Genomic DNA, 22,476 nt, shown 5'->3' with positions numbered 1-22,476 from the left:
AGGGGAAAATAGCCCATTTATAATTTTATAAACTCGTGCATTTACTCTGTCCGTTATTTTTTGCCAAGCCAACTCTCTTTCTTTTGCTGATGCAGCAGTATTGTTTTTTTATTTATTTATATTTTTTTTATAATGGGCTTATAGTCTTCATAAGCAAGCATTAAAACCTCCAACTCAGTTTCACCTAAGTATGTAGCTCGCTTTTTTTCTCCCTGGGTTTCCATGGTGACTCCTGAAATCGGCGATCCATTGAAAATGTCTTTATGTACTCACCGTGCGCGCGCATTAACTCTGGGTAACCAGTAGGAGGTTGATTAAACTAACTCTTCTCGTGTGTTTTGAGATGGTCCTCAATGCAGAGCATAAAATCCAGGGGGAGGAGTTGGATAAAATCCAACTCCTCCCACCTTACATATACCTAAACCTACCCGTCTCCACCCCCTGATCCCTAAACCCACCCCTAAACCTACCCATCTCCACCCCTAAACCTACCAATCTCCACCCCTTATATAAGATCCGACTCCTCCCCTCGGATCTTGTGTACTGCATTGAGGTGCTACTGGGTGTTTTGGAACCGACATACTCATGGTATGCGGGTTTGGGGTAAATCAACCCAGAGGTTATGATTTACCAAATGGTAAGTTAACCAAGCTTTCTGGAATACCCCCCAGCTCTTTGTAAATCAAATTATAAAACAAAAATGAAGTTTAACTCTTTTTGTGTTGTTGTTGCTGCTCTGTAATAAAAAATAGATACAATTTCTAGTCACCTCATGAGTGTGATATAGGGATTTAGCATTCTGAAACCAGAGGTCAAATAAAGACCAAAATACAGATAAGACAGAAATAGAAAAGATTTAATGTATTTGTTTTATTACAGCTAAACCGCTCTCTACATAAACAAGTAACATTCATTAAGTAAACAATGTATCCCAATTCAAATAATAAATAATTCATATAATATTTTGTACAAACTGGTATTGGTTTCCTGTACATAATGGTTTCTCTCATAGCGTACCATACAGTAAGAGAAGAACTTAAGGCAGAGAGTTCATACTTGCCAGTTATTGGTACAGCTATAACAGACTGACTGTCTAGTGGTTTACTTCAAGGACGTAGCGGTTCAGTGGGCACGTGAAATGTATGATTTCAGTGCGATGTCAAATGGGAGATTTGTGTAGAATGATGGCCGTCTCAATTTTGTGTGCTATTATGTAACTCAGTGCAAATGTAAAAAATATATAAATTAAACAAGCATGGGTTCATCAATCCAATTGTTAATTTTCAACACTTTGAATACAAAAAAAAAAAATCACTCATTCAGAAAGGTTAGCGGACTGTGCACTGGCTGTCATCGAGTGATTAAAAGTATGTGCTAACGTTCATCCAGGTCCAAAATGAGCTGTTCCACAACCTTTTTTTTTAATGCAGGACAATCAATGACAAATCAAAAACAGCTGTCACTTCACAACTAAGCCAGAGGGTGTGCACACAGCTGGCTTTTATCCTTTAAACGGTTTCATTTCAACCAAAGTTGAATCTGACACAGCAAGTACGATTGTGGAATTAATGCCTCAGAAGTCTCATATAGTACAAATATGAGAGAAGAAGAGACAAGGACACGTAATTAGCTACTTGTACGATGCAAAGCAAGTGTTAAGAGCTCTTGAAATAATTACGAAATAAATGCATGATCAAACAAATAGTAAAAATATAATATATAGATAAAATAAATAAATTCAGTTTTACACAGATGAAAATAGACAGCACAGATTATGTTGCAATTCGGTCACCTTCCAAGCACACTTTCAAAAGCTATAAAGCTAGAATTAGATAATGGTTGCATTGGAACGGTTGGTTCCAATTTTAATAGTAGCCCAAACCACACAGACCTCGAGAAAATGGTGTTCTCGACCTTTAAAATGGGCCACTTGAAATGGCAAGTGCGTTTAGACATTTTTACAGAAAGCTGTCAATTGCCATTTGATAGGTTTGCTAGAATGGGAAATTACATGTCTTGAGGAAATAATTACTCGTCTGCAACATCCTTCTGGTTATTTTTCAGTCATCTAAAATGAGGTATACTAAAGTGTCTGATACCCTCAGCGCTGTTTTTGCAAACCTCACCTCATCTTTTGAGGTTTGGTTCAGAAAAAAAAAATCAAAGGATATAAGATTGTGAATAAAAGTACAAGAGTTTACTAACCAGCAAATCTGGGCACTGTCGTCTTTAAACTCCGCTTCTTACATAATTAATGTGGTGATGAAAGAGAAAGAGTGTGCAACTGGAATAAGATGTGACCTCTGTCGCCTGTTCAAGCATGTCGTGGCTAGATTCTGTATTGGCATAAGGGAATGCTTCTGTACAGCATACATCCTACATAACTTAAAGCAATAATAAATTACCTGCACAGGATAATGGCATTAAATAATGTGATGTTCCCTCACTGATCAAACAATGGCTGAGGGAAAGAGTCTTAGAAATAAAAATGATGAAGATGACTGCCATTCTATTACTGTGACTAAAATAATTATCTGAAGTGAAATAAAATAGCAAAAAAGTATAAAAGGTACAGAATAAGATAATCAAGGAACAACACACAGAGCAGTGAAAAACATCTTCAGTATCCATGGAGAAAATACCAACTGAAGTCACTCACTGGGTAGGCAGCGTCCTATTGTTTATATACAAAAGTAAAACTGAAAATAGATTTTTCTTCTCTGTACACAGCAATTTTATTCTTCTCTTTACAAAAGTCTTTGTTCTCTTTTTTTTCCCCTCCAAACTTTCGATCCCATTCATGTCTAAATCCCATCACGAGCGCACAAAGCTCCTCCTCCGCCCTCCAGCTGTTTGTGATAAAAGCGTGTCCGTTTGCAGGGCGCCCCAGTGTGGTCAGTCCAGTGATATGACATCGGGGATGGAGCCGTATATTACGGAGGCGGCGGCGTCGGAGCGCGAGCGCGAGGCGCTGGTGTGTGTGTGGCTGTCTCTCAGACTGCTGGAGGACACCAGACTGCTGCTGCTTCCGCTGCTGCTCCCCCCGCTGCCGTTGGCAGGCACTAGCGAGCTGTTCGCCGACGTCCCCGACTGCTCCAGGAAGAGCTGTGACGAACCATAGGGCATGAAACGGTTCAGCAGCAGCTCGTGGTCTTCTGATGCTGACGCAGAGGCTGAGGCGGCGGCTGCAGCGGCCATGACCATGTTATAATGCTGCAACAACAAAAACTTTAGATTATGTTGATGTTTAATAATAAAAAAGTTTGTATTTTAATTCTCTCTCAGTCAGCTCTGGGTCCTCAATCCATGTAATTTGGCACCAGACGTTTGTTTAAGAACAATGCCGCCCTCTAGCTGTGATGTGCTGCTGTTTCAGAGAGTTAACCTACCTGGTGATTGTCCCCTTGTAAAAATGAGAAGAAATTCAGATCTGTAGAACAAGAAAAAAAGTTGCTTGGGATAAATTTGCCTAGAAATATATTTTACATTTTAAGACAACATATTTTAAAATTCTAAATTTCGCTTTGTTCGTGGATTAAATAAAAAGAAATCCCAGATTTAATGTACATACAGATTATTTTGCTAAACTATATTTATAATTAGAGATGCGCGATTAATCATTAAAAGATCACAATCTCAATTCGGAAACAATGCAATCTCATTCCTAAATGACAACGATTCGCCTGTATCTACTAAACCTTTGTTCACAGTGAACATTCAGATTTGTCATGTATATGTATGAAAAGGCTTCACAAACAGTCTTTTCAACTACACAGTATCTTGCAATAATACAAAAATCACAGAAGTACTGGGATAAAAGTTTTCAGTTCGGATGTAAACTACAGTAGTGATGATCTAAATAGAGTAAATCATCTTTGGAAAATAACTTGAAGCATCAAATTGTGTCAATTACATCATTACACCAAAAATGTATATCATTGAATCATTCATTCAAGAGATTCATTCAAAAATGCTGATTCATCCAATAATGAAACAAGTGAAGTCTTTTAGATCAAGTCATTGAATTATTCATTCAAACAGTTAAAAAAACAATTCAAATTAATTAAATATTTTTAAGAGACTGCAGCAATTAACCTTTTTTAAGAACCTCTAGAAAATTACGTTATTTTGTTAAGTTGTCTGCTCAGAATCATGGGAGAATCATCATCTCTATTTTAAACAAAAAAATGTTGATTCTCAAAATCCAGAATCATGAAGCTCTATTTGAAATGTAATAAAATTTTGATTTCAAATGCATGCTGCTCTTCTGAACTTTCTTTTCATCAAATAAACTTGAAAAAATTATCACGGTTTACACACAAATTTTATGATAATAATAAATGTTTCTTGAGCACAAAATCAGCATATTAGAATGATTTCTGCCATCACAGAAATTAATTACATCTTAAAATATATTCAAATAGAAAAGAATTGTTTTTAAGTTTTTCGCAATATTACTGTTTTTACTGTATTTTTGAACTTTTCAAATCTTCCTGACCCCAAATCTTTGAACAGAGGTGTAGCTAAATGACAACCAATTCAACGGAGCACGAACAAACGAGGAGGTCAAGACGAACTGTGGCGTTTGAGCTAGTAGGCACACTCATATTAAAAATGAAAAATACTATATCAGTGGAATGAAGCGGTACCTGACAGGTCATTGGCTGTGTGGTAATAGTGACGATAATCCTGAATGAGAGGAGGAGGGGGAGGGATGTAGTTTGTCTCCATTGCCGGCATGCTGGGAGCCCGTGCCAGAGGAGACGTCTGATGATGTAGATTTAACACTCTACAGCAAAAAATACATTTAAAGTAACATACAGAGGTTTTAAAATGATCCACATTTAAACCACATTTCAATATGTCTGAACATCTTTGCATTATATGACAAAGTATGAATCCATTTGTAAGAAATAACACACTTTTCAAAAAATGTTTTAAGACATTTCACAAAAACATTTGTTGGGTTTTAAATGATAAATCAATAGACATGCTGAAATATAAATTCTCACCCTTTGTTGGCAGTTGGGGAGGTGGGAGACAGAGATGGACAGGGTCTTTTAGGTGGAGGCTCGTCGTTATCATCTTCATCATCATCTGAGGAGCTGTCCAGCGTCAAGTCAATTACCTCCACTTTCTTACTGCTATGGGACGAACTGTTTCTGTGGTCCGATACAACCGACCGACACGAGTCTACAAGAGAGTAAGTAATCTTTAAAAAGCAAGTCAAGACTATCTCATTTTATGTTTAATACGGTACCCTGCAAATATCTACACATTTTACTACAGGACTAAGACACAACTGTCTATTGTCTCCATAACTCATAACATATATAACAGTCTTTGTGGTAATACCATCAATGCCGTTTGACGATGCTGACACTTCCTGTACCACTCTCTTGGATCTCATAGGAGCCCAATTGCCATCTTCTTTAAACTGAATCTCATCACAGTCCACACAACTGCTCAGAATCTCCATGAACAACCTGTACAACAACAAAAAAAACTTTAAAAAACGTAAAATACGGAAAAACAACAACATTGCAGAGACTTCAATAATGACAGCACACACTGCTGTTCAAAAACTTAGGGTCAGTAAGATTTCTTTTTTGAAGAAGAAGAAGAAAAAGAAGAAGAAGAAAATAATACTTTCATAAAGCAATGGCACATTGATCAAAAGTGGCAGTAAAGATATTTAGGATGTTGCAAAAGAGTTTCTATTCATCAAAATATTCCTGAAAAAATTTGTTTCCACGAAAATAAGAAGTTAAACTGTTTTCAACATTAAAAATTATAAATGTTTCTTGAGCAGCAAATCAGCATATAAGAATGATTTCTGAAGGATCATGTGACACTGAAGACTAGAGTAATGGCTGCTAGAAAAAAAGAATCACAGAAATAAATTACATTTTAAAATATATTAAAAATAGAAAAGTTATTTTAAATTATAATAACATTTTACTGTATTTTTGACCAAATAAAACTTTCAAAGACTTTTAAAAACTATTATCAGAACTATTACCAGCCTTTAACAGTTTTTGAACAGCCTTTTGAACAGTTGTGTATGCTCATGCACATTAGGCAATGACTGGTATATTAAAGCAAAACAAAGATTTTTTGTAGATTTCAGATGGCCCACTATCACAGGTGTGAAACGTGAGACCAGTACTGACCCGTCAATAATAAGGTGCTCGTATGGAGCTTTCTTGTCGCAGACCGGACACACCCAAGTGGGTTTCTTCTCATTCATTTGGATGTAGAGCGTAGCATCAAAGCACTGTAGGTGCGAGCAGGTGAGCGCTCGACAGGGAATCGTCAACCGCATCTTTCCGAGCTGTTCATTTACACACAGATGGACACACATTATGTTAGAATACATTAAATGGCCACATATTGCTTTCAAACTTCATAACTGAATTATGATTATACAGTTCTATCTAGTTCCTAAACTGCTGGCTAGTGGTTTATTCTCCAACACTCAAAATTATTAAAATGAAAACGAAAACTATGTGGAAAGTCAGAGAGTCATAAGCAGGGCTTGGTGGTCTTGGTGAAAAGAAGCAGAGTTTCCTTATTCTGACAAAATGGTTAATGCAATTGTGTCCAAAGGAATGTCACAAGGTTCACCAGAATCCCTTAAGAAGAATAAAAACTTTATTGAGGGTTGAGGGTCCATTACATACCGGACAGAGTAAGGAGACTCGCAGGCTGGTGGTGGCAATCTCACTGTCAGGGTCAGCGGTAAGCTTTTCTTTGACTGAAGAGAGGGCACAGAACACAAAACCAATCAGTCTTTTTACAGGCAATATTCTCTTACAGTGAACAGGCAGCTTAAATAACACTTTTAACTTTGTAAGTTATTGGGGGGGAAAAAACACTTTATTTTGGTCATCACTGTATTAAAACAATAGTTGCCAATGTTAAATGGGAGCATTGGTAGGTGAATGTCGGAAAATCCAAAGAAAACATGCCAAAAATGTGCATTTGTGTGTAATATTCAGAATGTAAAGGTTTAATAGGCTTTATCTCGAATGTCACAAGAACAAACAGGAATTATTGCATCCGCCTGTCTGAGAAAGTGTTACACCAATTTGAACTGACAACTACATCTATGGACTTTTAAGGTAATCAGGTAAATTAGGTAAATTAACTAGTTATTTTTATTGTTGCGTTTTATTTGATTTTGAAAAAAAAAATTGAATCTGCATATGCGATGGACATCTTTGGTAGCTCCTCTGAAGGCATCTTGAGGAAAACATCTCTATATTTAATGAAGCACATACAAAAGACCTGAACCAGAAGCGATGCAACCTGTTTTTAAAAATACGGAAGTTTGTTGCGCATAACTCGAATTCAACCATCTGGGTTCAGAGTAAACTTACTGAGTGCTCTTGAGTGGTCTGGGTTTCTAATGCCTTTTGATCGTAGTCTCTGTAGCAAAACTGAGGAGGACTGCTGTCGGACCAAGTACACTGCCATGGAGTAGCTCTGTATGGACAACACAGCTTTTAGAAACACATTCTGAGCAACATAACAGTGGTGTTTCAATTTCAGACCAATCACGAAACAATTTCAAACAGATTTCACTTTCATTACCCTTCCGATTTCTGACGTCCATGACACAACAATGGTGTTGGGAACTGTTGTAGACAACCTAACCAGGGAGGTAATGTTGATGGGTCTGCTCGGTCGCTTTGGCTCCACTCCATTTTTGGTTGGAGGAAGATATCCCTGAGGACAACCACAAAAAGACATTCAGTTAAACAGCCTGCACAAAAAATTGTATATGAAACATTCATTTGTTATAAGAGCTTGTTATAAGAGATGTTAAAGAAGTAAAAAATATATCTTTAAAAAAATATATGTAATCTTTGTATTTGTGTTGGTTTTATGATCTCCTTTTGAATGTTTTTAAGTGTCAGTTTTGAGTTAACAGACATTCAATGGATGGACAGAAATCTCTCAGATTTCATTTAAAATATCTATTTGTGTTCTGAAGATCAATATAAATATTATGGGTTTAGAACAACATGAGGGTTACTTGTTAATATACATGTGTTAATCATTGTTTCAAACAATTGTTTCTGAACGATTCTTGCTGATTTGTGACCAAACATAAAGCCAGACTCACAGGGAGGTTACAGGGTTTTCCATTCACTTTTACACAAAGGTTGGGTGGGAAATGATCTTCCTGAGGACAACTTGTCTCTGATAAGCAAAACCTGAAAAATATGTTTTGAGATTCTTTTAGGAATGTGTGGGAAAGATTTCCAAGACTCTCTCAGAAATCCAAACAAAAGCTCTGAAGATGGGGGTATGTTAGCCTCAAAAGAGAGAATCAAAAAGTAGACATCACATTAAAATACACAATCTTCAACTGCACAGCACTTTAAACAGCAAAGAATTTGCTATTTTAGATGTGAAATACAACAATTTACATTATCATAAGATTTTGTGATAACACAAAACATTAACAAACAATAGCGGCAAGAAAAATGACACTAAGTCATTATTTAGCAGCATGTTTCCAGTTTGTCAAAAAGATCTAGTTGAGTTTTATAGATCTTTAGTTGGAAACTTGTTTTATCATACCTTAGCTGTACTTGCACGGTGAAGTCACATTTGGTCCCAGAAATGTCCCTGTCGAGACAAGAGGGTGGGAGTAAAGGAATGTGTGATAGAGCGTAGGAGAGAAAAGCATACCAAACATTCTACGGGACCGCTCGCTTGGCACGTCTGATAAGCACTATCGCCGGCTATGTAACTACAAGATGAAGATATCTAACAAGACTAGGTAAACGGCACAACCGCTGTTTTAAATTCAACTGGTTTTCAGTTCTGGCTGAAATAACTATTTAAAATTTATTAGAAGCACAAAATTAGTTGAGGCATTTCAAACACTTGAACCACGTTATCTTGTCTGACAATGTAATTTGATATCCCCCTCCACACACACACTTACATTGAGCTGCTGATCTGTTGAACTTGCTGAGGCGTTAGTGCAAACGCAAAACATGTTTCCTGAAACCTCTGACTGCTGTCTGAGGCTGTAAAACAATAAGAGAGGAGACGATGGAGAAACCACCACAATCACCATTGATAAAAAGACAGGGAAGACACTTAATTTAAACAAAAATAAAAATAAAAATAATACTATTGATACTAGGGCTGCACAATATATCGAAACTATCAAAATATCGCAAATGTATGTATCGCAATATGCATATCGCAACAGCTTGCAATAACTGGGGTCATGAACAAAAGACAGAGAAAATAGGTCACTGCTCTTGGCTGAATAACTTTTGTGGCTTTAATAAGAATCAGTATTTATATTTAACTCATACAGTGAAAACTAAGCAGTGTTTTATTTTTACATTTGATTATTCAGTTTCTGTTGTTAAATAAACCTAATGTAGGCCTTCCTGAAACCCTAAACCTCGTGGTTTACACTGATGTTAAAACAACACTTCTTTTGCTACAGTAAAACACTGCTGTTCACTTTCAGAAGTTGAAGGGATGTTTTCTTGTCACAAAAAGACACACGCATGTAGGTTATATAATTTTAGATATATTTAAGATAATTTAAGTTAATTTTACAGACTAAGCATTATCGTATCGCATATCGCATTATGTAATGAGTTATCACATTTTTCTTCAATATCGTGCAGCCCTAATTGATACAAATTTTATATATATTTCTACAATTAAATTATTTTATAACAAAAATACATAATATATAAGGAATTTAATCACGTTTACCATTCAAATATGACTCTCTATTACAAAACAGCACAGTTAAGGCAACACAAAGAATAGTCCATTTTATCCATTTAACATTGATTTTGATAAAAATACACGTTTTAGAGTATTTTGTGCTTCCGAGTTAGTAAACGTTTGGAGAGGGCCTTTTCTGTATCATAGAGTCCATAAACCACTTTTAAACACTGGTGCAGTTTAGTTCAAAGCCAAACTCTACACAACAGATCCAAAAATAACCCGGGTTACATAACCCAATCTCCTTAAATGAAGCAAGGGTTTCAGAAGCAAGAGAGAGTGAGAAAGATAAGAGGAAGCTCTATCAGCACCTTTACAGGCACACATAGGTGGCTGAACTCAATGAGAGAGACTGAAATGAGAGGTGTGCTTTACTTGAGCAGTCATGTGAAGAGGAAAATCTATTCCAATTGAAGTGGAGAGAGTTTAACAGTGAGATGCTGGCAGATTAATCTGTTCTCAGTTCTCGGCCGTGTTAAAGCTCCATCAACACTGGTTGCACTCTCAGCTCAAACAACTCAAAATTCATCACAAGAAAGAATGTTCAGTCCGAGGGGCTTCAACTCAATATGGAAGGACCATCTTGTTTCCTGGAAGTTGCTTGAGAAGCAATTTAATGTTACAGGGTCCTTTGCATTGCATAGCAAAAATCAGTTATTATTTAGCAATTTGCACTCAAACTGAACTCTATAAGAGTCCTTGTAAGAAAATTAAACTTGAAATAAGGTAGCATGCTTCCGCACTCCAAAATGAGCAGTTAAGCACTGGTTAAGGACCTAGATTTCAAGCTGCCACCTGCTCAATTCAATTTTTGATGGAGTTTGGCCTGACTGGCTCCATAGATTGATTTTGAGGACCCACTTTGGCAGTAATTTCCATTGAAAGAATACAATGACAGGCTTGTATTTGAAAGATCCCCGAAGTGAGATCCCAAAGGCTAGTTATCGAAACATCTCAAAGACTAAAACCAGAGAAAAACATAGCCTAACACCTAAACTATCAAAAGGACAAAGGCAGTAACACAGCCTTCGGGCTTAATGACACTTCCTTTCCATATTGGCCTTTTATTCTTAGCATGAGCTGGATGACTAAATATAGCACAGGTGGCCTCTGTCCAATCTGATAAGCCATAAATCACTTGAAGAGCACCTTTATGTTTGTATCAATGGGGGAGGAGAAGTCTTCAAGAGAGGCCCATACATCCCATAAGAGATGTACAAATCTAAAGATATTCAAAATCGATTAGTCAGTGGGTTGTCCGAATGTCTAGTTAGTCTTAAGGCAGCATCATGTCCACAAGCACCGAACAGATGCTTTTCTTAGCAATATACTGATGCAAACATAAATATAAAGTGAATTATTGAAATCAAAACTATGTTGTTGTTTTTAAAATATAATAATTAAGATAACACTTTATTTAAGGTAACGTTGTTACACGTAACGTTACATGTACTTACTATAGTAATAACAATAAATTATGCATAATTACAAGTAACTGACCCAAAACCAAACCCTAAGTAACCCTATAAGTGAATGCAGTTAATTAATATTAGTCAGTACTTATTTGTGTAATTACACTGTAACAATGTAACCTTAAAGCATAACCATAAAAAATATTTCTTCTTTTTTAGTTTATATTTTAGGGGTGCACCATATTTGTGGGTTATTCTTGGATCCAGAAAGTTTAAAACCCCTGGGCTAAATAACTTAAAACGGCTGCAGTAGAAATGGCACAAAACTGTTTATGTGCAACCAGGACGAAGAATTATGTTTCAGAAGAGATGAATTTAGAGAAAATTCTTGGAAAGGGCTTTAATGTGCAAAACACTGTCTGACTCCATTTCTAAATTCATTCCTGTAGAAGCACAATTCAACCTAAATCAACTAGTTCCTTATACTTATATATATAATAATTCCTTATACTCACCTAAACTGGTGGGTTTGATAAGCTCATCAAGTAGATCGTAGAAGGGCAGCCTCTGTAGTTTGACGTCTGGATGGACTGGGTGAAGGGCGGAGGGCAAGTGGGGCAGGCCCAGCTCGTGCTTTGGCCCAAGCAGTGCGACAGGTAGTAGAGACGGTGAACCGTGCCCATCAAATCCCAGCTGTGTTAGGCTGGTGGGCAGGCCTGCGTGAGCTCCTCCAGAGGTGGAGTGTATGCCAGGGAGGGATAGGTCTGTCGGGGACACCATCTTTGTGGGGAAGCGGCGGCGGTAGAGCTCCTTGATCTTCATCTGCACGGCAGGGCTGCAGCCGGCTTTCAACAAATGTAATGCTTTGGTCAAGAGTTCGTGCTTCCTTCCATGTTTGTTGCGGCCTGCATATCCCAGAAGAACCTGAAGCTCTGAGACACGGAGGCTCATCACCATTTGCTGTTTTTAAAAGAGAGGAAACAGCAGAGAAATTATGCAATTGCCAAAACAAATAATTCAGAGAGCATTTAACAAGGTTAAAGGAATAGTTCACCCCAAAATGATGATCAATGAAGACAGCATACACGTTTGTACAGCCTAAGGTTGAGTAAATAAATGAAATAAACTATTAAACTTTTAAAATTCAAACAATGCGCTTAAGAATTGAAATTGTAATAATACATAGTTAAAACACACTACCATTCAAACTTTGGGGTTGTTAGTACAATTTTTAAATTGTTTTTAAAAAAAGTCTCAGTAAAATACAGTAAAAACAGTGTGAAATATTACAAATACAATTAAGTTTTCTATTTTAATATATCTATAATATATTTATATTAAAATATATTATTAAAATATATATTTTTAATAATATATTTTAAAATGCAATATTTATTCCTGTGATGGCAAAGCTGAATTTTCAGCTGTCAAACATTTCTTATTATTATCAATGTTGAAAATGGTTGTGCTTAGGGCTGGGCGATATGGCCAAAAAATCATATCTCGGTATTTTTGGGTTAAATGGCGATATACGATATATATCTCGGTACTTTCTACATTTTTCCATTTGGATAAAGAAAATCTGTATTTATTTAAAAAAACATGCCATTTTCATCCTGCCCAATGATATCCTACAAACAATGTTGATATTGGAGGATATGGAAACAAATATAGTGAATGTAATGTAGGCTATGCAATATATTATGTGCAAAAAGGTGGTTAAAATCACATTACATTCTAACAAAAATAATGCTTTTGTTTTTAAATTGACTAAAGGCTAAACTAAAAATGAAAATAAAAACAAAAGAACTTAAACTATTAGCCTGCGTTTGATTACCCCGTTATAATGGTCACTTTCATAAAAATATACTTGTAGGTTTAAAATTCCCCATATGGCATATTTATTGTTTCCAACAACAAATATTTTAGCAATATGTATATTTTAGTCAGAATTATTGCGCTACTATTCTATTGTGCTCCGTCTGTTTGGCGCGCATGCGCGCGGCGTCGCTCATTCACGGAAGCTTGAATATTAGCGGAGATTCAATTGCAGAAGCTCGTCCTCTCCTGACAGTGAAATGGACATATTTGTTTGACTTTCTAACATTTACAGATGGAGAATATACCTGTGAAATGTAAGTTAAGCACTGAGGAAAGCAACACATCTCAAACGCATTAAACAGCGCAAGTATTTATCTGTCAGTCAGCAACAGTATCTGTCAGTAAGCATCTGACAGGGCAAGCTGCTTTAAATTTGTTAACTATATCTTACCAGTTATTTTGAAGCCCTTAATATAAGCTTGTGTCATGTTTAGGACAAATTGTACTATGTACTTTCACTGCGGCAGCTCACACTGCGTCTTCCGCGTTTTTCAGATGTGCTCGTATCAAACTACTGTATCGAAACGGTATTGCCTCATTCCATATCGTTTCAAAAAAATATATCGATATATCGTACAAACTCGATATACCGCCCAGCCCTAGTTGTGCTGCATAATATTTTTGTGGAAACTGTGATTTTTTTTTCTTTCAGGATTCTTTGATAAACAGAAAGTTACAAAGAACAGCACATATTTGAAATAGAAAAAACGTATAACATTATACACGTCTTTTTATCAATTAATATCGTTTACTTACTATTTAAACATTAGTCAACCTAACTCAGGTTAACTAGTGTTTAGGTGCCTCACTTTTAATGAGGGTGGTTTAAAATGGTTATCCAGTGTGTATGGTAAGAGCTATGATTTATATGTCTTACACATACACTTACATGTAGGCCGGCTGGGACTAAATTAGCTTCAGGCTCAGTCTTGGACAAGCATTCATTATAAGCCATAAGTCATAGGCTACATTGTTATGTTGGCCAAAAGGCCTGTCAGTGAGAATACAATCAGTTTGGTTTGCCAAACGCAGATCATATCAGATTTTTAGGCTGTAACGTCTGTATTGTGTTGTTTAGTTTCTGATACAGACATGTAATTGTGATGACCCATGTACGAAGTTTGAGCACATGTGCAAATGTTAACACCTACACGTGTGGGATCAAAGCCACTTCTCATGTGCAGAACAGCAGACTTTTCCCCTGTCATTCTTGGATATTCTGAGACTATAAAGGGCTGTGTTGGTGGTACCGGCATTCGGATTCTATTAAAATCTATGGGCAGGCAGAGTGGTGAAGAGGCCGAGATAGTGGGGGAAGGGAAAATCAAGCCTAAGCCTGGGCCAGTGAGTTTTCATAACAAAAGCAGTGGAGAACAGCTCCAGGGAAAACAAGAGAACCACAGACCAGCGAAAGCTCATATTTCTTCACCTCGGAGAGACCACAGTCCCCTCCCCAGTTTACTGCCAAGTGCCAACTGGACTGTTCACACAAATACTTACACAAACACTCTTTATTAATTTCCACCCACCCCACCGCCCAACACAAATAAACGGCTTCACTGCCGGTATAGCCAGATGATGAGACTCTTGCTCGTCCTATAGTAGTGAGGAACGACCCCCAATGTAAACCTAGAGCGATCAGAAGATAGTTTGGTGATTCAAAAAGAACCCATGGGAAAGCCTGAACTTTCTGGTAAATCATATAGCTAGTCAGCATGGTTTCAGAAAGTGTTTTTCCTTTTATACTTCTAAGATCAAATGAACATCCCTAAAAGTATACTCTTGTAGGGTTGTCATTACACCATAAAAATGTCTTACAATACTATACCAGCTGAAGTATCACGATACAAAGTAGTATTGTGCTACCATGTGCTACAATCTTTCATAATACATAGATGTAAATGAAAACAGACCAGATTTTCCATTGAATACTTCATTAATGAGAATTAATAACTGGCTATTGTTACCAATCAAATTAAATCAGTGTAAACGAAACTAATCTAGGCAAAGAAGCTGTATGAAGTGACATTCAGCATCCCCTGATAAACGGCAGCGCGAACACAAAGTGCAACTTTATCTCATTGCAAAATGAACTGAAGCATCGGGAAACACACAATAAGGCGCTAATTCTACACTGCATTTACCAACAGTACAAAAAAAAAAAAAACTCTGTCGTCAATGTTTTTCCAGGCATTTGTGTTCAAATGAACTTTTAAATAGTGTACCTGCCGCACATACAATATTCCATACTGTACTACCGTATTGAAGATACTACCGTTTAAAAAACACAATGGTGTCGCCAGTATTTTGAAGCTTTAGTATTGGAATATTACCATAGTACCGGTATACCGTGCAACCCTACACTCTTTGTCAAGTTGAACAGTTGAACTCCTCATACCCCTTTTCCACCAAGGCAGAGCTGGTGCTGGTTCGGAGCCAGAGCCTAGTTTCAAATCGGTTCTTTGTTTTTCCACCGCCAAAGCACCAGCTCCGAACCAGTAAAACTGGTTCTTAAGTAGCACCAAATCATTGCAGGGTCTAGAACGGAGCCAAGAAAGAACCGCTTGCGTCAGGGGCTGGGGGCGGGGTTACCGTGACCAACAAGACGAATAGAAACTTGTGACCGCCATTTTTAAATAGCAGCTAGTCGAGCTAATAGCAGCTCGATTATAATATTCGTCTATGTAAGTTACGGCGAGCTGCACGAACGCGTTGGATTCCGATGTATTTTTGCAAACCCATGAGCATCCATAGTATTGCAACGTCCGTTATTGTTGATGGCTTGTTCGAGATGCATCGGAGCGGCAAGGACCGATCGGAGCTGCGGGAGTGTTTGGAGAGCATACGATTCCTTGTGCTTTTAGATCGCTATCGCAGTGCTTTGATGTCATGCGGCGATCGATCTGCGAGAAGCCGATGCATCTCGAACAAGCCTGCCGTGTTTGTGTTTGGCGCTACCGCACTAGCGGTTGCTGGGCAACATGAGACGTATACAGTGACGTAAGATCTGGCTCTGTTGTGGCTCTCTAGCCGGTGGAAAGGCAAACCGGTTCTTAGTAAGCTCGTCAGTCGAACCAACTCTGAACCAGCTCTGGCTCTGGCTCTGAACCAGCACCCGGTTCTTGTTGGTGGAAAAGGGGTATGAGTCAACAGCCAGCAGAGAGAGCAGAGTGAAGGGAGTAAACACTCCTAGTTTAAACTGTTATTAGGATTAGCTCATCCTCCTGAGGGCCCTATAACCCTGTGACGACAAAGGAATAAGTGGACCTTGAGCTGTGTAAAAACTAGGGGTGTAACAGCTCTCAGTAAAAAAAAAAAATAATAATAATATTAATAAAATACCTGATTAATCTTAGTTCTAACACATATGGATTATCTGTTTTGCAAAGAAAACAAAGCATTAAATAGACATTCGGAGAGACAACATCAGCTAATGTTGCCCATCTCGTTCTTCAAGGACACGACCACACTGCTAGATGGCGGAGTCGGCTACAGGAACAAAGCGTACCAGAAGACGATGCTTGTTTATCTCTGTACATACACCCAGTTGGAGAAGCGGCAGCAATGTTAACGAAAATTCTGATGTTTATCATACTTTTTTAATTTTCTAGTACCGGTACTTTAAGAATGGCAGAGTTTTAATAAAAGCAATATTTACTGATTTGCATCGTTGTGTGTGACGGCATGCAGCGCTCTGCAAAAAATGAGAAGTCTCTTATCCTCACCCAGGCTGCATTTATTTGATCAAAAATAGTCAAAACAGTAATACTGTGAAATATTAGGCTATAATTTAGAATAACTGTCAGTAGCTCTTCAGTCCAGTGTAACATGATCCTTCAGGAATCACTCTAATATGCTCAAGAAACATTTTTTATTATTAAAAATAACATTGAAAACAGCTGTGCTACTTAACTATATATATATATATATATATATAAAATATTTTGATAAATATAAAGTCCAAAAGAACAGTATTTAATTGGAAAAAAAAATTATTTTGTAACAAATGTCTTCACTGTTACTTTTGGTCAAATTGATTAATTTCTTTTAAAACTGACCCCATAAAGTAATCTCTTAATGACACTGATACGCTATGGGAAATGGGCTCTTGTGTCTGTAAGCGCACACATTTAATAAATATACCTCTGAAAACCGCAGGATGCTGCACAAAGGTTATCTACACAAGCTAGATGAACAAGCAGCAAGACTACAGGTGATGAAAAAAGCCCTCCTATTACTATATAGCTGTACAAACTGTATTGTATAAAGTTCATATTTAAAGGTGACTTGACTTCACATGACCTTTGTCATGACATGGCTTTTTTCTATTATTTTACTTTGTTCCTTGAGGTTCATTTATGATGTTAGTTTTTGTTTTTTTCGCAAAAAAAGCAAATATATGTGGAAAAATGATTATTTTCAACCCTCATTCTAACCCTCTCTCTGAAATGATTGGTTATTAAGGGGAGGCTCCTTTAAGGCTTGTCAGCAAATGGCCACTGTAATGAAATGATCACCACCCAACACTGTTGCAAGCGACTAGCCTAAGTGTTTTGAAAATATTAACCCTTTAAAACCATAATTTACAGACAAAGCATTAACAAATAGTTACTTATGGTTTACTTATGGTAAAACTTTTAACAAAATTTTCTTTGCAAACTCTCAAATATACTGTGCCTCATTTACAAAACAATCTGCAAATCAAATGCTCTGAACAAACATCTAATCCTCCGACCCGATCTGGGACGCCATTAAAAATAAACCATCCACTTCTTTATGATGCTGGCATCCTTCCGAAGTCCGTACAGAGACTCAAACAAGCTGTTTAAACGCAAGACTTGTCAAAGCAAATGTTCTTTTATTCTCCAATTTGTCCTGTTGTCAGCAGACTCAAGCACAATGGGGTACATCAGAAATTGAACAGGCCAGGCATTTGTATACTGTAGACAGCTTCAGTGATTATAATGGGTTCTATTTGCTTTTGACATGAGGCCCGTTAAGAGACTGAACGCCAATGGCCTTGTTTGTTGATGTCATGCTCTTGTGGCAGTCATATGCAAATGTGTCATTTGCCTGTGTGACGTCACAGGTCCCACATCATCTAAACAAACCGTTTTTGAAGCTTGGTTACATAAATGCTTTTTAATAAACTTTCAACCCTAAATAATGTTGTTTCAATGGTAAAAAATACCCTTATATGTCCAAATTTTTGATTTCTCATGTCATCACCCTTTTAAGATTTTATTAGCATTTCCAAGAATAGAAATCACAAAAGTTTCCTGCTATTTCATGGCTTTACATGACCCAGGAAACTCTGCAGGTTGCAGGTTTCCAGCTATTTAAAGCGTAACTCTCGCCAAAATGCAACTAAGGGTCTTTTTGTTAATCTACCTGAGGCAAACTTTCGTTTAAAAGCATAATTAGAATAGAAACGCCACTTTTAAATTTGACCGTATTTTCGTTTTCGGTCAAATTGCCTTTTGAATGGGAGTGCTAGGGGCACGACTATGATAGCATCAAGTATCACCAGGGCCTCTACACATGAACTCGAGCATTGAGAACATTGTTTGTGTACACAGTGTTTACTAAAAAGAAAGATTTTGAACAACTCACTGTAGCTGTTGTTGTTTCCGTCCGCCGGCATTTTGTCAGTCAAAAATAGTCGATCTCCGAATGCGAACTGACTCTGAATTTTAGTATTGTTTCTTATAAGAGGATCCTTTTTCAAATACAAGGTCAATATTGATTTTCACTAACGACAAAACAACAAATTATCTGTAAATTTATATGGAACTAAGCTTTAAGAGCTTTCCATCTTTACTCTCCTCCCTGTTACGTTGCATTCGGAGATCGACTATTTTTGACTGACAAAATCCCGGCGGACGGAAACAACAACAGCTACAGTGAGTTGTTCAAAATCTTTCTTTTTAGTAAACTCTGTATACACAAACTATTTTCTCAATGCTCGAGTTCAAGTGAAGATCCCTTGGTGATACTTCGAGCAAAGTTTTATGTTGTGTCGAGCCTTCTTAGTGTTTGGGTGGCAGTGGTTCAGTGGTTCATGTAGGTTGTCTACAAACCGAAAGGTTGGTGGTTCAATCCCCGGTTCCACTTGTCGAGGTGTCCATGAGCAAGACACCTAACCCCAGCTGCTCCCGACGAGCTGGATGGCGCCTTGCATGGCTGACACTGCCGTCGGTATATGAATGAGTGAGTGAATGGGTGAATGTGAGGCTATGCGCTTTGGTGGCCAATGGGTGAATGTGAGGCTAAGCGCTTTGGTGGCCATAGGTCTGTGAAAGCGCTATATAAATGCAGTCCATTTACCATTTACCATTTTAAAAATAGCGATTTTGATGCTATCATAGTCGTGCCCCAGCACTCCCATTCAAAAGGCAATTTGACCGAAAACGAAAATACGGTCAAACTTAAAAGTGGCATTTCCATTCTAATTATGCTTTTAAATGAAAGTTTGCCTCGGGTAGATTAACAAAAAGACCCTAGGTTTCATTTTGGCGAGAGTTAGCCTACGCTTTAAGCTTGAAAGCTTCAGCACACATTTATTATGACTGGGTGGAAAATGAGCGACCATCGCAGACTTCAGAATTTCTCTTTTTAAAAAGAAAAACTGCATACAGGTTTAGAACAACATAAGGGCGAGTAAATGATGACAGATCATCTCTTTAGGCCCTCAGATAACTCCAGCACTACTTCCAAAAACATCAAAGCAAGACAATAATAGGCTCTGTTCTATGGTCTGATCTCCTTGCAAAGAACAGAGAACAGAATAGCAGGCTATACTTCTTCACAGAAAAAAGTGCATTTAATAAAACAACTGCTTGAATCAACAATGAGGTTCCTGATTTAGTTTATTTCATTAAAATGAGTGTGGTTATTATCATAAGCCTTGACTCATTTATGACAAAGACATAATCTAAAGGAAGCACTTCTCTGAAAGGATGTCATTTTGGTAACTGCGTTTGGTAAAGCAAGCTTCCGATCTGCATAACCCACAAATGCGTTGATGCTCAATAACATTAAAAAAACAAATTATAATTGATAAATTAAAATTAGGTTGAATTCTTGATAATAAACTACCACCCCGTCCACAATAAATTACACAAACAATAGAAGAAACAAGATTTTTAATTTATGTTTTAAAACCACCAGGAAGTGGTGTAAATCATGAACCTTTTGTTTTGACAGATACCCTAAACATTATGATGCAGGTCTCCAATGCAAGTGTCAAAGCTAGAATTAAAATTTCACAGTAACGTATTATATTAGAAGTATTGCAACAAGTGTGCGTTTTATCATTAAATCCTTAAACAACTCAAAATTGGATTTCATTTTATGTGTTATTTCAGATGGTGAACGTTGAAAGTGAAAGCAAATAAAACACTCGATTTCAATCAGCGATGAAGAGAGACAACTATTTCTTTTTAAGCTTTCTGGTTTAAATATGTACAACATTGGCAAGACGAACAGTGTTATAGGATTCTAGAAGTTAAAAGACTGTCCAGGATTTATTATTTTTTTAAAGAAGAAAAAAGACAGAATAATTCATATCAACTGAATTGAAATTCAAAACTAGGCCTAATTATATTCAGTTAATGCTAATACTGCCTGTTACCGTTAAATATTTGCGTTTTAGCAGCAAATTGTCCTTTTTCTAATGTAGCAAGATTTCCTCCAAATACATTTTTGTCTTAAATGGTAAAACCCCAGGAAATGCTTCCTCTACTGACACACACCTAAAATATACAGCTTAAATCTACTTTAATAAACATAAAACATAATGATAATGCTTATCGTCCTGTTTTGCTCCATGCAAAATTACCTACTATGTTTTTTTTAATTGCCAACAAGAGTATCAAGGTACAATGTGCTATTGCCAAATAAAGCTTTTGTGAAGGAAACTTCTACTAAACAGTACACAAAGGCCCATGTTATGTGTTTCGGAAAACCTTAAAAATAACCAACAACTACTTTTTACAGTATTTTGTCCAAGTCACAGTCAGATAAGAACTCTCTATATATATGAACTCTAAACAGCTATGGGTCAGGTCACTAGCAATCCATATCGTGATTAAAACAAGTCTGCACAGGTGGGGCAGACAATAACATCAAAATTAACAACAATAACAATGACAGAAAGCACAATTAAAACGTCTTCATGTCTTATCTCAAACCTAAGACATCACTCATGTAAGCACCAGTTAAACATACACGAACGTCCTACTAAAACATACAGAAACTAAAAGTAACAGGCCATGGTCGATGGTTGCGTCTCAAAATCTGGTATTCTGCAAACACACAGAGCATTTCTGGGACGTCACAGACTCAACACAAATGTTCAAACGTTTCTATGATGCCCAAAAATTCAGTCTTGCTTGTCAGCTATCTATGTTATGAGACTGAGCAGTGATTCTGTTCTTATAAATGCAGCGGGTTAACAGAAGTCCTAACTGTCAAAGTACCGAATCTCCAGCCTGTTAGTGTTAGCAGCCTACGCACCACCCACATGCTGCTTCACACTTACGGCCGACTCCTCTGACGGCCCATGGATTATTTTACACCTCATTTAAACGTTAAAAGAACAATTAACCGTATTAATATATCAATTCAGAAGGAAGGGAGGTAATTTCACACTAGCAGACAGACAGCTGTGCGGGTTAGCAGGCAGCTAGCTGGATCCATCACAACAATAACACTGTTCCTTTAACCGGGCTCAAAACTGCTCATAAAGCGCTTTTTAAATCAAATACGGAACGACGCCTCGTACAAAAGTCAATCACAGGAACAGGTCAGACGGAAAGCATCGCCGAACAGGTATTTTATAAAGGCTTAATTGACAGTAATTCGTGGGTTACACTTTACCTTCAATTCCGCACTCTCCGCCATCTTGTTTCTCTGGCGCAAGCGTGATCTGAGCCTTGGCACGTGACCAGAACGTGTGTTTGTTCTAATGCTGAGGAATCCCTCTGTAGTTTAAAAATTAGCGCGAGGATTACGCGATTTCACGCTGCTTGAATGGAATACATGGCAATGGCATCACACATCAGCGACAAGATCTCCTGGAACGAAACGCACTCGCTGGATTGATTTATCAATCAATACAATTCGTAAATGTGCTTATTGATTGAACAAAACGGTATATAGCAGTACGTTTCCCAGAAAATCTGTCAGCTGTTGAGTCATTTCCAAGAATCGGTTCTTTTGAACAATTTGTTTCAATGAATAAGAGTAAACAAATCAGATTGTGTCATGCGTTCGCGTTTTTACATTTGCAATTACGTCCATGCTGTAAACGTTTTTAGTGGTGTAATTGCATAGCTATGTCGTGTCTAGATGTTGCAGCCATGATTCACCTTGCAATGTCGAGCCCAAATATAATTATCATTTACAT

The 22,476-nt window shown here is 37.3% G+C and overlaps 1 protein-coding gene across 2 annotated transcripts; it reads right to left on the bottom strand.

Annotated features, from left to right (window-relative positions):
- Positions 1-840: 840 nt before the first annotated feature.
- Positions 841-22,260, bottom strand: pias1b (protein inhibitor of activated STAT, 1b). Of its 2 annotated transcripts, XM_081372269.1 has the most exons (15): positions 21,948-21,994; positions 12,241-12,284; positions 11,702-12,146; positions 8,963-9,047; positions 8,593-8,640; positions 8,132-8,222; positions 7,597-7,731; positions 7,383-7,488; positions 6,684-6,757; positions 6,174-6,334; positions 5,356-5,486; positions 5,013-5,193; positions 4,650-4,789; positions 3,390-3,430; positions 2,172-3,213 (listed from the first exon to the last, which is right to left on the bottom strand). In XM_081372269.1, exons 3-15 carry the CDS (start codon positions 12,141-12,143, stop codon positions 2,896-2,898), a joined length of 1,953 nt encoding a protein of 650 aa, XP_081228395.1. In that variant the 5' UTR covers positions 12,144-12,146; positions 12,241-12,284; positions 21,948-21,994; the 3' UTR covers positions 2,172-2,895. The 2 variants fall into 2 exon arrangements, with proteins under 2 accessions (XP_081228394.1, XP_081228395.1); XM_081372268.1 differs by lacking the exon at positions 12,241-12,284 and having other exon boundaries at positions 841-3,213; positions 21,948-22,260.
- Positions 22,261-22,476: the final 216 nt, after the last annotated feature.

This window comes from Scardinius erythrophthalmus (genome assembly GCF_964197995.2).
Source record: "Scardinius erythrophthalmus genome assembly, chromosome: 8".
Taxonomy (NCBI): Eukaryota; Metazoa; Chordata; class Actinopteri; order Cypriniformes; family Leuciscidae; genus Scardinius; species Scardinius erythrophthalmus.
Note: the sequence above shows the minus strand (reverse complement) of the source record. Positions and strands in the feature narration are given on the sequence as shown.